Source organism: Stegostoma tigrinum, chromosome 9, assembly GCF_030684315.1.
Source record: "Stegostoma tigrinum isolate sSteTig4 chromosome 9, sSteTig4.hap1, whole genome shotgun sequence".
Classification (NCBI taxonomy): Eukaryota; Metazoa; Chordata; class Chondrichthyes; order Orectolobiformes; family Stegostomatidae; genus Stegostoma; species Stegostoma tigrinum.
The window spans coordinates 89,413,211-89,428,213 of record NC_081362.1 but is presented as its reverse complement, the minus strand read 5'-3'; the positions used below and the strand labels follow the sequence as shown (position 1 = coordinate 89,428,213).

At 39.7% G+C, this 15,003-nt stretch overlaps 1 protein-coding gene across 2 annotated transcripts in view; it reads left to right on the top strand.

Annotated features, from left to right (window-relative positions):
• Positions 1-15,003, top strand: part of LOC125455198 (nuclear receptor-binding protein) — a 97,937-nt gene that overhangs the window by 77,572 nt on the left and 5,362 nt on the right. For both annotated transcript variants that reach the window (XM_059648741.1, XM_059648740.1), the window contains 6 exons: positions 51-183; positions 5,305-5,407; positions 7,356-7,406; positions 8,505-8,640; positions 9,433-9,486; positions 14,122-14,185. In XM_059648741.1, coding sequence (XP_059504724.1) covers positions 51-183; positions 5,305-5,407; positions 7,356-7,406; positions 8,505-8,640; positions 9,433-9,486; positions 14,122-14,185 — 541 coding nt within the window. The remainder of the gene's footprint in view (positions 1-50; positions 184-5,304; positions 5,408-7,355; positions 7,407-8,504; positions 8,641-9,432; positions 9,487-14,121; positions 14,186-15,003) is intronic.

The window sequence follows — 15,003 nt, the reverse complement described above, 5'->3', positions numbered from 1 at the left end:
AATAAATATGTCTGCTTTAAATGTACTTTTCATCTTCCCTTTTATGACAGGAATTCATTCAGAAATGTTTGGAAGTTGATCCTGTAAAGCGACCCACTGCGCGAGAGCTTCTCTTTCACCCAGCTCTATTTGAAGTACCTTCACTAAAATTATTAGCAGCACATTGTATCGTCAGTCATCCCCGTAAGTAATTAATATGAAAGCTTGTCATTAGCTTTTTAGCATTTGGTGCATAAGACCTGGATGACCTGAACTCTAATATCTAGGATAACAAGGTGTGGAGCTGGATGAACACAGCAGGCCAAGCAGCATCTTAGGAGCAGGAAAGCTAATATCTAGGGATTTAACTTGGAATGATATGCTGTGGAGATATGCCATGAAATGTTAATTTGGTTTCCTAAATGAATGGCATGTAACTTTTTAAGCTGCTGCAAGTATAAGCGATTGTTTGACCGGTTTCTGTGTTACATCCTGAAGGGAAGAATGTGACTTTAATTATGTGCTCGTGTGAATTTGATACCTGAACATGAGTTAGCATATGAATTAAAATGAGGTTCTGGCCGTCTCTCGTCATGGCAGTTGGAATTTTAAAGGATGAATGAGTTCTACAGAATTAACTTCTAAACATCTGTGATAGGATTTGGTTACCTGGATTATTTTAATTGGCCATTTTAAAGGACAGAGCTGATGTGTGGTTCATTTAGTGGACAGTGCCTGATGCAGGTGGAGGATTGACATGTGATGTACATGTGGCTTCAATAATTGGCAGCACTAGAAGTAACAAAGTTACTATGGTTGGAGAGACGCCTTTGACTAAAGGGATGCAAGGAGCAGGATGGGATGTGGCAGGGTCGTAATGACAATGGTCTGAATGAGATGTTGTATAGCGGTTAAGCTGCTGAAGTTCATAAAATGTGGAAAATGACAGGGACAATTCTTTTGACAATTTAGACAAAAGTGTTTTTTTGGTGCTAAAAATGAGGACTTGCCAGATTTGGCTGAAAAGGCTTTTGAAAAGCTGTTAGGTGGAGTAAAAACATATCAGCATTGATTCTGAGTGAACAGGATAACATTCTATATCCTCCACAATTTCTGCACAGTTCAAGTGCAGCGGATATTTCACCATACAAACTTAGACACAAGGAAGGAGTGGAATATAGAACAGTACAACTCAGAAACAGGCCCTTCAGCCCACCATGTCTGTGCTGACGGTGATGCTATTCTAATCCGTCTGCCCGCACGTTGTCCATATCACTTCTCTGTTCAAGCATTCGTCTAAATCCCTCTTAAACTTAGTTTTTGTATCTGCTTCTACCACCTCCCCTGGCAGCACCTATTAACACATCTCCTTTAAACTTCCCCCTCTGTCCTGAAACCTATGCCGCTAGTATTTGACATTTTTTCCACTCTATCCATGCTCCTCATAACTTTATAGACTTAGAACATAGAACATTACAGCACAGTACAGGCCCTTCAGCCCTCGTGCCAACCTGTCATCCTGATCTCAAGCCCATCTAACCTACACTATTCCATGTCCGTCCATATGCTTGTCCAATGACGACTTAAATGTACCCAAAAGTTGGCGAATCTCTACCGTTGCAGGCAAAGCGTTCCATTCCCTTACTACTGTCTGAGTAAAGAAACTACCTCTGACATCTGTTCTATATCTTTCACCCCTCAATTTAAAGCTATGCCCCCTCGTGCTCGCCGTCACCATCCTAGGAAAAAGGCTCTCCCTATCCACCCTATCTAACCCTCTGATTATTTTACATATTTCAATTAAGTCACCTCTCAACCTTCTTCTCTAATGAAAACAGCCTCATGTGCCTCAGCCTTTCCTCGTAAGACCTTCCCTCCATACCAGGCAACATCCTAGTGAATCTCCTCTGCACCCTTTCCAAAGCTTCCACATCCTTCTTATAATGTGGTGACCAGAACTGTACACAGTACTCCCAAGTGCGGCCGCATCAGAGTTTTCTATCAGGTTGCCCCCTCTGCGTCTGATGCTGTAGCAAAAAACAATCCAGGATTGTTAAATCCCTCCTTATAAGCTAATAGATGCCAATCCAGGCAACATTCTGGTAAACCTCTTCTGCACCCTGTCCAAATGTGGCCTGGCCAAAGTCTTGAACAGTTGCAGCAAGACTTGCTAACGTTAATACTCAATCACTGACAGATGCAGGCAAGCATGCTGTATGCTGTCTTTACCACCTCATCCACTTTTGTGTTGCCCCTTTCGGGGAGCTGTGGACTTGGACCCCAAATCCTTCTGTATACTAATGGTGCAGCCATTTACAGTCTTCTTTCCTCAAAATGGTTCACCTCACAATTGGCTGGACTAAACTCCATCTGCCATTTCTATGCAAGACTTTCCAGCTGATCTATAATCCTGCCGTATCCTTTGATATCCTGCCTAACTATCTACAACTCCACTAATTTTTGTGTCATCTGCAAACTTGCTAATCAGACCACTGACATTTTCATTCACCTATTTCATATAAATTACAAACCATAGAGGTCTCTGCACCAGTCCTTCTGGAGCTCCACTGACTAAGGATCTCCTAGTCAGAAAAACATTCCTCCACATTTGCCCTCTGTCTTCTATAGCCAAGCTAATTTTGTATCTTAACTTGCCAACTCATCATGGATTAAATGTGATTTGATTTCCTGGACATGCCAACCATGAAGAACCTTTGGGAATACTTTAAAGTCCATGTAGACAGCATCCACTGCCATTGCCTCATAAGCAATGTTTTGTCATTTTGTCAAAAAACTCAATCATTTGTGAAACAAGAACTCCCCTGCATAAAGCTGAGTTGTCTATCCCTAATAAGTCTATTTTTGTCTTAAAATGCAAGTTAGTCTTGTCCCTTAGAATCAATCTTTTCTGTCTCAACCGCTTTTTTTGTTTGTTTTTGTTTATCAGATTCCACCATCTGCCTTGGCAGGATTTGAACCTTGGCCCCCAAAATGTTGAGTCCTTGCTGACCATGATCCCAACCTAATTTAGTCCTACCCGCCTCTGCTAGGCCCATAATCCCTTCAAACGTTTCTTATTCATGTACTTGTCTTTTCGATGCTATAACTGTACACACATCCACATGTCCTCTGGAAGTTCATTCCACACACAAACCATAGTGTGTTTCACAAAAACTTTTGTCTTTTCTAAATCCTTATCCTCTTGCCTTAAAAGTACGTCTTGAAATCCCCCACCGTGGGGAAAAGACATCTGCCTTTAACCTTATTTATACCCCCCCATGATTTTATAAATCTCGATAAAGTCACCCTTCGATCTGTTATGCTTGAAAAAAGTTGCAGCCCATCCAGCCTCTTTAAACCCTCCATTTCTAGCAACGTTCTGGTAAATCTCTTCTGAATCTGCTGAATTTTTGCAGCTTAATAATATCCTTTGTATGACTGGGCAACCAGAACTGGACACAGTACTCCAGAAGAGACCTCATCTCTGTCTTGTACAGCCTTAACTTAATGTCCCAGCTCCTATACTTGAAGGTCTGAGCAATGAAGGCAAGCATGCTAAGTACCTTCTTAATTACCCTGTTTGTATGTAATGCAGACTTCCAAGAATTATGCACCTCAACCCCTATGTCTCTCTGTTCTACAACACTACTGAAGGCCCTGCCTTTTAATTGTATAAAGCCCTGTCCTTGTTTGTTTTACCAAAATGCAAAACCTTGCATTTATCCAAATTAAACTCCATATTTTACTCTTCAGTCCATTGACTCAAGTGATCAAGATCTCCTTTTAATCTAAGACCTCCATTTTAATATTAACCTGAAAATATCTAAACCCTGGAACGTTGAGCTACTAGTCCAGCTTTTCTCTGAGCAAAATTTCTGTAATGGCGACCACATTGTACTCCCATGTAATAATCCAGACTCTAAGCTCACCTGTCTTTTGTGTTATACTCATTGCATTAAAATAAATACACTTCAGACTGCTAGTCCTGCTGTGTCTGTTAGCCTTGTCATGGCTGTTCTTCCTACTAGACTGCCAATTTTGCCCCTTTCTTCTTTTTAAACACTCCACATGCTGACCTCCTCATCCCAACACACTGTTTTAAACCGTCCTGAGTGGCACTAACAAACCTCCCTGCAAGGATATTGGTAATCATCCTGTTTAGATGTGATCCATTCTTCTTGGACAGGTCCCATCTGCCCTGGAAGTGATCCCAATGATCTGAAATATCTGAATCCCACCTTTGTGCATCAGCTCCTCAGCCACGCATTCAACAATATCTTCCTGTTTTCTTCCTATTTCTGGCTTCACTAATACATGGCACAGGGAGTAATGTCATGTTACAACCCTACACATCCTGTTTTTCAGTTTCCTACCAAACTCCATAAATTCCCTTTTGCAGGACCTCAGCGTTCTCACTGCCTGTGTAGTTAGTACCTGCACTTAGAATGTTGCTATGAAACATGAATCCTAAACGAGGACTTCATCATGGAACAAGATTGGTAGTTAGGGGTGGCTGTTTTCTTCAATTTCAGATTTTTAGCATTACTGACAGATAACAAAGAAATGTTTTTTATTCTTTAGCTAATGTTATAATGATATAAACCTGTCTTTTCCATTCTGAAAACAGTTCCAAAGGATTTCATGTCTTAGCTTTCAAACAAATCATAAGGTGGGACCCATGACAAAATTTGTATTTATGTTTTTATGTGTGCTTCTGCAAATGGGCAACCTTGGATTTTTTGACAGTGAAAATACTAGACTTGATCTTTGAAAGACTAACTATGAATCCTCCATATTTGTGAAGGGCTGTTGAAATGAACTTGACTTCAATTGTTTTGTCTGTCTCTGTTGATATATACAATAATGAATTGGGCAGGTGCCAAATTAAAGTAAGTCTGTCTTTATGTCCTTCGTACCCAATTGTACATCATGATTTGAGGCTACTTTTTTTTCCTTCAATCTCTTTGGTTTCAATTTCCTGAATTAATCTGATTGTGAAGAAAGATTCTGTAGTATGTTATAGAATTTTAAAATGTTGAGCAAAGCTTATTGAAAATGCCTTTTAAGCATACAATGGCTGCCTCGTATTTAAAAGCCCCCAATGGGAACAAGTAGCTGAAGTTGCAAATGTCTAATTTTTTAAAAATCATGTATGTGTTTTTTTAAATTGAGGTTTCTACGTACCTGATCTCATTTTTTTGTCATTCAAATGCGAATGATTGCAGGGTACAGTTCTAAATTTAAAATTAGAGATGATTTCTTATTTGTCGAAGGCTTCTCTAACAGGCCCAAAAAAAAAGGTTTTCATTCAGTCTTCTGTTACAGATGTGATTCCTGAAAATGCTTTGGAAGAAATAACAAAAAGCATGGATATGAATGCAGTTCTAGCAGAGATTTTCCATCGTGATGCAGAGGGAGTACAGATCAGGTATTGTAAGCATAAACTGAACCTTGTAGATCTCATCAGAAAAGCATTGGCTAATACCATGTTTTCAAAATGCAGTCAGAGTGCACATTTCCATTTATCCTATGATATTTAAGTGCTCACCAATTATCCTGAGTGTAGTTTGCGCCTGCTACAGAAGACAAAATTGTGTCTAATCCGTCAATAGACCTGGGCACACAAGTATGTAGAAGACAAATATCAGAAATCCAAAGGAAAAATAAATCTAATTTTGGAGAGCTGTTTGCAGGCATCCAAAGATCCTTACACAAATTCTATTCCCTGCTTTCGTTTCACTGGAAACAGGCATTTATCAAAATTTAAAGTCCAATCAAAAGCAGTACAAGAAATACCTGTTTTTTAAAAGATTCATCACTGTGTTTTCTGAGTATAGCCGAGAGAGAGAGGATTTGTCCTCTGGTATCAAAGGGTCATGTGGGACTTATTATGTTTTAACTTCTTGTAAATTTGTCTAGAATTCTGACAATTATTTGTCCAGTTCTATCCACTGCATCCAAGGGAGAATGTTCTTTTTTTATTGCCCTGTGGCTTAATTTGTTTGCATTTTTGATAAACCTGAGGCATTGTTGCACTAAATTGACTGACTTGTTTACAGTCATCAAATGGTAGTAGGCCTCTCATCCCTTTGTTTGCAGCCCCAAATTTCCAAGCTTCTTCGACTGCACCTTAGAAACCTGACCTCTACCACCAAGAAGCAGAAACCTCAATTTGTTCTTCCGTGGTATGAATCTGTGAAGAGCAGCTGCTTCTACATGCAAAAGGCAACGCTTTGGCATGCCGATTGGTATGCGGTGTACCTTTAGCAGCCACTCAACTTAGAGAGAAAAAATGGAAATTGCTGGGAAAACTCAGCAGACCTGGCACCATCTATGGAAAGAAAGCAGGGTTAATGTTTTGGGTCTAGTGACCCTTCCTCAGAACTGATGATAGCTTTGAAAAGAATAGCATTTACATGGATGTGTGTGGATTAAATGAGTGGAGAAATTGTTGAATTCTACTCTGCAGAATTCCCAAACTGTTCTTTCAGCTTGTGGGGAGCTTCACTGGAGCACTGCAACAAGCCTGAGACAGAAAGTTGATCCTGTTTTGAGTTCAGCGATTTCACGGCTTGAGCGCCTTCCCCACCATGTCTTTGCCTTAGCCCCACACATCAGGCCTTGTCATCATGTGGGCTGTTATCACACATGCTAACCATCTTCAGATACTAGTAGTCCCCATTAGCAGCAATTCATTCTCCCAGACTGATCTTTACCTCGTCCTTTGTCTGTCAAACTGCTTTTTAGCCTTTCTTTTTGGGCTCTATCTCCACCTATTGTTTACTCCTTCTTTACCCCACCCAATCTTCTGCATAAATAGCATTCTTTTCCTTGCTAACATCAGTTCGGAAGAAATACTAACTCTGCTTTCTATTCACAGATGCTGCCAGGCATGCTGAGTTTTTCCCAGCAATTTCTGATTTTGTTTCTGATTTCCAGCATCTACAGCTCTTGCAGCTTTTGTAACTTAAAGGAACAGTTCCCTTGAAGGATAAGAACAGTGAATGTGTGGAAATGTTACCACCTGCAAGTTTCCTTCTAAGGCACACAATGCCCTGACCTGGAATTAAATTGCCGTTCTGTTATTGTCAAAACCCTGGAACTCTTCATTGCAGCACTGTGGGTGTCCTTACACCAAATGAGCTTCAGCAGTTCATCAGCTGGCTCACAATCACACTCTCAAGGCAGTCAGGATTTGGCAGCCAATGCAAATAAATGAACTTGAGGCTTTTTATAGTTACAAACCAATTTTTGTCTGGTATCTAACATGGTTAGTTTATAACATTATTTCCATTTTGATTGGCTGTAACTCAAATCGTATGTCAAGCTGTTTATTTACTACTTTAAAAACAAAAAATCCTTTTTGTTCCTTGCAGATTCTCCCAGTTTCCTGCACTGGAGTTAGATAAGTTTTTAGAGGATGTGAGGTAAGAATTCCATAAGACCATAAGACATAGGAGTGGAGGTAAGGCCATTCGGCCCATTGAGTCCACTCCGCCGTTTAATCATGGCTGATGGACATTTCAACTCCATTTACCCGCACTCTCCCCGTAGCTCTTAATTCCTTGTGAGATCAAGAATTTATCAACGTCTGCCTTGAAGACATTTAACGGCCTGGCCTCCACTGCGCTCTGTGGCAATGAATTCCACAGGCCCACCACTCTGGCTGAAGACATGCCTCCTCATTTCCATTCTAAATTGACTCCCCATAATTGTAAGGCTGTGCCCACGGGCCCTTGTCTCCCTGCCTAACGGAAACAACTTTCCAGCGTTCACCCTTTCTAAACCATGCAATGTCTTGTAAGTTTCTGTCAGATCTCCCCTCAACCTTCTAAACTCAAATGAATACAATCCCAGGATCCACAGCTGTTCATCGTATGTTAGGCCTACCATTCCAGGGATCATCCACACTAGCACTGGTAAATATTTTAGTCTCCTTGATTCTAATATCTATTACGTTAAAGAGTCAGAGTAGGCCATTCAAACCATTGAGTCTACTTTGGCATTCAGTGAGATCATGGCAAATCTTTTAATCCTCAATTCCACTTCCCTGCCTTTTCCCCATAACACTTAAAAACAGATTAAAAGTCCATCTATCTCCACCTTGAATACACTAAAGGATTCAGCCTCAAAAGCCTTCTGCAGTAAAAAAAATTCTACAGATTCACAACCCTATGAAAGAAGAAATTCCTTCATGTATCTTAAATTTGCAACCCTTCTGGTCCCACACGTTTCCAGTAGGGGAAAAAATCTTCTCACGTCTACCCTGCCAAGTTGTCTAACAATCTTGTGTGTTTAAACAAGATCACCTCTTCTCTTTCTCCAAGTATAGGCCCAGTTTACTTAACCTCTCCTCATAAGGCAGTCCATATTTGGTATCAGTTTAATAACTCTGGTTTTATCTCTCTTTTTTGGATATCATATGTAAAACAACTTCATCCAACAATTATTTTTATGGAAGTTTAATGTTTTGATTTCTGTATGAGCCATTCTATAACCAGTGACTGTCAATCTTTAATTTGAAGGAATGGTATTTATCCTTTGACTGCATTTGGAATGCCCGTTCCTCAGCAGCCACAGCAGGAAACTGTAACATCACCTATTATCCCACCATCTGTGAAAACCCCAACGCCAGAACCTGCAGAGCTGGAGACTAGGAAGGTAAAAAAGTTTCACAGTCAAAATTACTTCTCTGCTCAGCCAGTCAACTTGCAACATTTATTCATTTATGCAATGAATAAGATGTTTGCACAGCCAACCTAATTCCCTGAGAAGTGACAATAGGCCTTTTTGAGTCACTGTAGCCCCTGTAATGAAAGTGTTTTATGTGGTGGTATTAGATCAGGAATTCCAGCGTATTGAACCAGTAAGAATGAATACTGCAATGAATGCAGTCAGTAGCTTAGCCCAGTTTATTGTGGCAATAATGTAATCCCCAGTACTAAAATGTACACATACAAAGAATTTTGTCAACTGCATAGTATTATATGGCTACAGATATTACAATCAGAACACACTGGTGAAGGAGACTTGTGAAAGTTCAATCTGTTTCACCTGAGTTTTTCAAAAGATGCAGTGTTTTAGTGTCCTACAAGCAGTGTTTTGTTTTGTATTTTGCGTGATGCTCAGCCACTGGATTAGAAGTGGGCTAGAATCATGCAGCTCCAGTGAGCCAATATTACTGATTTGTTTATGGAATTGGAGTTTAAGTTCCAAGTTATTTTAAGTAAAGAATCCACCTACTGTGCTGGAAGTGATGCAAGGATTGACTGGGATAATAAAATGTGAGGCTGGATGAACACAGCAGGCCAAGCAGCATCTCAGGAGCACTGCTTGGCCTGCTGTGTTCATCCAGCCTCACATTTTATTATCTTGGAATTCTCCAGCATCTGCAGTTCCCATTATCTCTGAAGGATTGACTGGGTTTTTTTTTCTTGCTCTGTATCTTGACAGGTAGTTCAGATGCACTGCAATATTGAGCCAGTTGATGAAGGAGCCAAGCATCATGTAAGTTCTTTCCTGGAGTTCTTGGGTTGGTTCACCGAGCTGACTGGTTTTCATGCAACTGTTTCGTCTCCCTTCTAGGTGACATCTTCAGTGCTGTCTAGCCTCCGTTGAAGCACTGTTGTTCTGTCCTGCTCTGATTTTGTATGATTCAGTCTGTTATGTAGTTCTGCTTTCGATTTTGCACCATAATGGTGTGTAGATGGAGCCTATTTCAACATGTTTGTTTATCGTACCAGTGATTGAAAACCACGCCTCCAGGAATTCTCATGCTTGTATTTGTTTTGCTTGTCTGAGTACTGTACTGTGTCCCAGTTAAAGTGGGACTGCTCCGGGGTGTTGCGGTGTTATTGCTCAGTTAAGTAGTGGCTTGACACAGCTGTTTGAAGTTACTGTTGTAATTCATGGTTTGGTTTGTGTGTGTGTAGTCTTTGTGTATACGCTGGTAAAGAAACAAGCAATACCACACTGCATCACCCTGGAGCTGTGTGGAATGCCCATACAAAATCTTTAGGAACAATGGGAATCCCAACTGCTTCATCTGCTGATGCCTGGCAAATAAACAACACCAAGAAGACACTATACGCCCCAAAACACTGACCACCCTTATATTAAAAACACATCGGAACTGACTACAAGACTCTTACAACCTTTGGAATAATGATAGCACTCAAACAGCCACACTTTGCCAATTATTTTCAAAGACAAAAGACCCCATACCCACAGGACAAATGTGATATACAAAATATATGCGACAACTGCAAAAATCACTACATAGGACAGATGGGCAGGAAACTTGTCACTAGAATACACAAACATCAACTCGCAGCAAAACGCCACAACCAACTCTCCATTGTTTCAATACACTCCGACTTAGAAGAACATTGGCTTCACTGGGGCAAAGTAACAGTATTAGGATAAGCAAACTAAAGACAAACACGAGAAAGCCTGGAGGTATGGTTTTCCACCATTGGTGCGATAAACAAACATGTTCAAATAGGCCCTATCTACACATCAGTATGGTGCAAAACCAGATGCAGGCCTACTCACCATGACAGACTGGACCATATAAATTCAGAGTGGGACAGAACAACAGCGCTTCAACAGAGGCTAGACAGCACTGAAGATGTAATCTAGGAGGGATGTGAAATGTTTGCATGAAAACCAGTCAGCCTGGCGAATCAACCAATAACTCCAGCCACAACCCGATCTACAGATCTTCACTAAAACGTTGAAGATCTTTACTTTCCATTAAAGCAATTCCGCTTAGTTTCTTGTACGTGTTTGTTGTCCATAGTTGGCTGTTTTTTCGTTATCTAAACAGTGAATGCTGATGCTTGTGTTGAATGAATGTGAGAGGGTTCAACATGGAAGGAAAATTCAGCTATTTGAAAATGTTACTCACAGTAAACTTGTTTTTAAAAAAGGCAAATCTTTACTACTTTACATGCATGTTATCTGCTACAGATCTATTAAATAAATATTGTGGATAAAATATTACTTAGGTTGTCATACAGAAAACTTGCAAAACAGCATTTCTGTTCTACATTAACTCCTTTAATCTACAGGAGATATGAAGTCGGAGGAATGAACGTGTGGCTCAAAGGCCAGTGTGGGAGAAATGGGGTCCAGTTTGTAGTACATTAGCACTATTAGTCTGGAAAGTATAATTTGTATTATGCAGCACTGACATTTTGGTACGCTGCATAACTAATGAAATAGAGGGTTTTAAACCAAGTAGTAGGAGCAAAGGATCAAATTTGGCAAGATGTGGTAATTGAGTTTGAATGTAGCAAGAAAGAAAGGTATTAAGATGTTAAGTGAAAAACAGTTCCTGCCCGGAAAGGATAGAGAATACAACACCAAGAATAAATTAATAAATGGGCTAGAGATTACAAAAACAATAGAACGGCAAAACTAAAGCTTCTATATCCCGATACATGCAACAGTTGGAACAGAACAGATGATTTGATAAAGCAATTTGTAATGTATAATTCAAATTGATAGCCATTACAAAGACAGGACTAATAGGTGAAGTAAGTTGGAGCCTGAATATTCAAGGATATCAGAAGTCAGGAGAAAGTAGAGGGCAAGTCTGCTATGTAATGATGGTATGAGCACTATGGAGAGGGTCAATATAAATTCAGGAAACCAGGATGTAGAAGGCAAGAAGTTAGTTAACTAACAATAACCACACAGCATGAAGAAGTATAAAGAAATAAATAATGAGAGCTTATCCTGGATTTCTTTTTTCATCCTACGTACACACTGAAAAATCAGATAGGCAGAAGCACCTGATAATTTCATGATATGTTTTCAGGTTCGTTTCTTAGAGTAGCACATTTTAGAATTAACCAGAAAGCAGGATATTCTGGACCTGGTGTTGTACAATAAGATCACATTGGTCAGTGACCTCATCGTGAAGGCATCCTTTGTTAGCATCGATGATAAAAAGATGAAATTTTACATTGTTTGAGGGAGAGATGAATAATTCCAAGACTAGTATTTTGACTACCCATTCTGCACTGACATTTCAGTGATTCTCTGATTTTGATGAAGGGATCAAGGATGTGGTTGCAATTTTTGCTGATGGTGCAAAGATAGATCATAAAGTAGGTTGTGCAGAGAGCATTAGAAGACTGCAAAAGGATGCATATTAAGTGAGTGGCAAGAGATCTGGCAAGTAGTTTATCATGGGAAAAGTAAAATTGTCCATTTTGGCAGGAGGAATAAGAAAAATTTTTGAAATGGTAGGCATTGTAGACTCAGTTACTGAGAAACTAATTCGCAAAAGGATAGTAAGCAGGTAAAGTAAGTCATTCAGAAAGCTAATAGCGTATTATGTTTCATCAGGTAAATTGACTAGAACATAAGGGAGGTTACAATTCAGTGATGAAGGGCATTGGTGAGACCTTTCCTGGAATACTGCAGAGAATTGTTTGCCTTATTTAAAGAAGGATGTAAAGCATTGGAGGCAGTTCAGAGAAGCTTTACTCTATGACCACCCTGAATGGGTGGGCTGTCTTAGGAGGAACATTGGGCAGGCTAATCTTGTATCCAACATACCCTGTAGAGTTTGCAGTTGCTGCAAGGTTCCTTGCGTGTCATGCTAGCACATTGCCTTCATCATGTGAAAACTACTGCCATGCATGGAACTGAGAGGTTTCCACAGCAGTAAAAGAAATTAGGGCAGATGTTGCTTATGTCTGCCGGAGCTCAAGGTAAGAGGCAACTTGATTAAAACATTCAAGATTCTAAAGGGTTTTGTGGGGAGGATATTTTCTTTTGAGGGAATCTGGTCACTCAAAGTAGATATGAGGAGGAACTTGTTCTGAGCAAGATGAGTGTTTTGAATGCTCTTCCTTGGAAGGTAGTGAAAGCAAAGTGTTTGTTGTTAAAGCAGAAGAGTGGCCTCATGGCAACACAGTGAAAGGCCACTGGTGTTGGTGGGAATGGGGTAGTCAAATCAGCAAGACCTTATTGAAAGGTGAAGCAGGCTTGAGGGGCTGAATGGCATACTTCAGCTTGTAATTCACAATGCAAAAATGGGCATTTGAACAAAATATTCTTTTTAAAGTGAACATAGCCCTGCAAGTTCATATTCAACTGGCAATGTCCCCCCCCCCCCCCCCCCCCCGCCTAAGCTTCAACCATGAAGAAACGGGAAGATTTGAGGCTTCTTCTCTATTTTGTTCATGGTCTAGAATTTATCATTACGTTTGTTTTCTTTAAACTTTCTTTCCTATATGTTCTGTCTGTGGTACGATATCGTTGAACTGAACATCAGGTGGTGTTGATAGTCTGTCTACTGGGAAAAACAGCAGATGTTCGCATTGAATCAGACGGGATCATTTTAAATGATGATCATTCCCCTCTCCAATTATCTGATTTCTCTACCCCTCCCCAGCCCTAGTCAATATGTACTGCTGTTTTCTCTTCATCAGTTTGATTTGTTTAAGAACATTTCATCTTTGTGAATCAGAGGTTATGGATTGAAATCCCATGCAATGATGTGGGCTTATACTGTTGGATGTTACTGAATTTGCATATTTGGGATGATATATTAAACTGAGGCACCATCTATTCATTCAGTTGGGCATAAATAATATTATCACTCATTTGAAGGGAGTGCAGTTTGCTTGGTCTTTTGATGAGCATTTCCTCAATCATTAACACCATCCAAAAGAATCTAACTGGTCATTTATTTGTGGTACTTTGCATGCCTGAATGATCACATTTGTAACGTAACAAAATGTCTTGTGGCATTAGGAAGACAGAGGTACTGCTGGATATGGCTGTCTCTTTGCTGTAGATTGGATTAAGCAATTTAACAATAATAAAGGATTCATTTGGGGCTTTCTGTTTTTCTTGTCAAAATTCCATCACCATGGTATGCTTAATAAACCATTGAGGATACTTGACAGTCATTTACAATCATGTAAACCAGTCAATTAGAAATATCATGGAGGGTTTATCATGAGTTGAGCATAGTTGCATAATGGACATGTCGGGGGTTGTGTGTGTGTGTGTGTGTGTGTGTGAGTGATCTGAAATTGCTGGATAATTTTTTTTAATTTAAGCTAATTAACTGAGGAGAAAACACTATTTATTTGTTTCTGTGATTCTTTCTTCCTTCAGTTAACTCTACTCTTGAAACTGGAAGACAAGTTAAACAGACACCTCAGCTGTGACCTGTTGCCCAGTATGTACTTTAATCTGTTGTTTTGTGCACCTCTGAATTTCAATTATTTACCAAAATGCATTCTGATTTGTTTAATTCCACAGAAATTTAAATTAGTTTGTCAGATCAGTTCAGTTGTTTATGTAGATCCAAAATTTAAATTGTCATAGGGCATCAAGAGGGGAGATAAAAATGAAATGTGGGAGCAACACGGCACGTATAGAGAGAGAAACAGAGTTAACTTTTCTGAAGAGTCATACTAAACTAGCTGGACTTCTCCAAAACTCTCTTTAATCAGTTCTTTAGTTGCACTATTACAGTTGAATTCAGGTTTGGGGATATCCCTGAGTTCTTCCAGCACTCTTTATATTTGATTCAGATTTTCAGCTTTTGCAGTGTTTTGCCATTATTGAACTGTAGAGCAGAATTAATTATCAGCGAATAAATGTATTTCTCTTTTTTAAATATAACTTTGCCTTGCACGTTGTTCATTTTTTTAAAAAGATTTGTTTTCTAATTCATCTGTGCTCCTTTTGAGGTGTGCTGGCCGAAACCAAGTTCTAGACTGCTAGGAAAGTGCTGTTTCATTTCAGTAAAACTTGTTCTGACTTGCAAACTAATACCATCTAGCTGCATCTCTGTAATCTGTTGTAACTGTGGGAGATGTGCACTGGCAATTAAGTCCTGCAATTCCATAAGACATCCCAAAAGTGTAAATGTCCAGTTCAGTCACCATGATGGTTCATTTGCTTTACTTCATTGCCGCAGATAACCATAAGAGCAATTTCCTCCAGGTTTTGACAGTAAACACGAGAAGTTACTTAAGAACAAACTTAGCT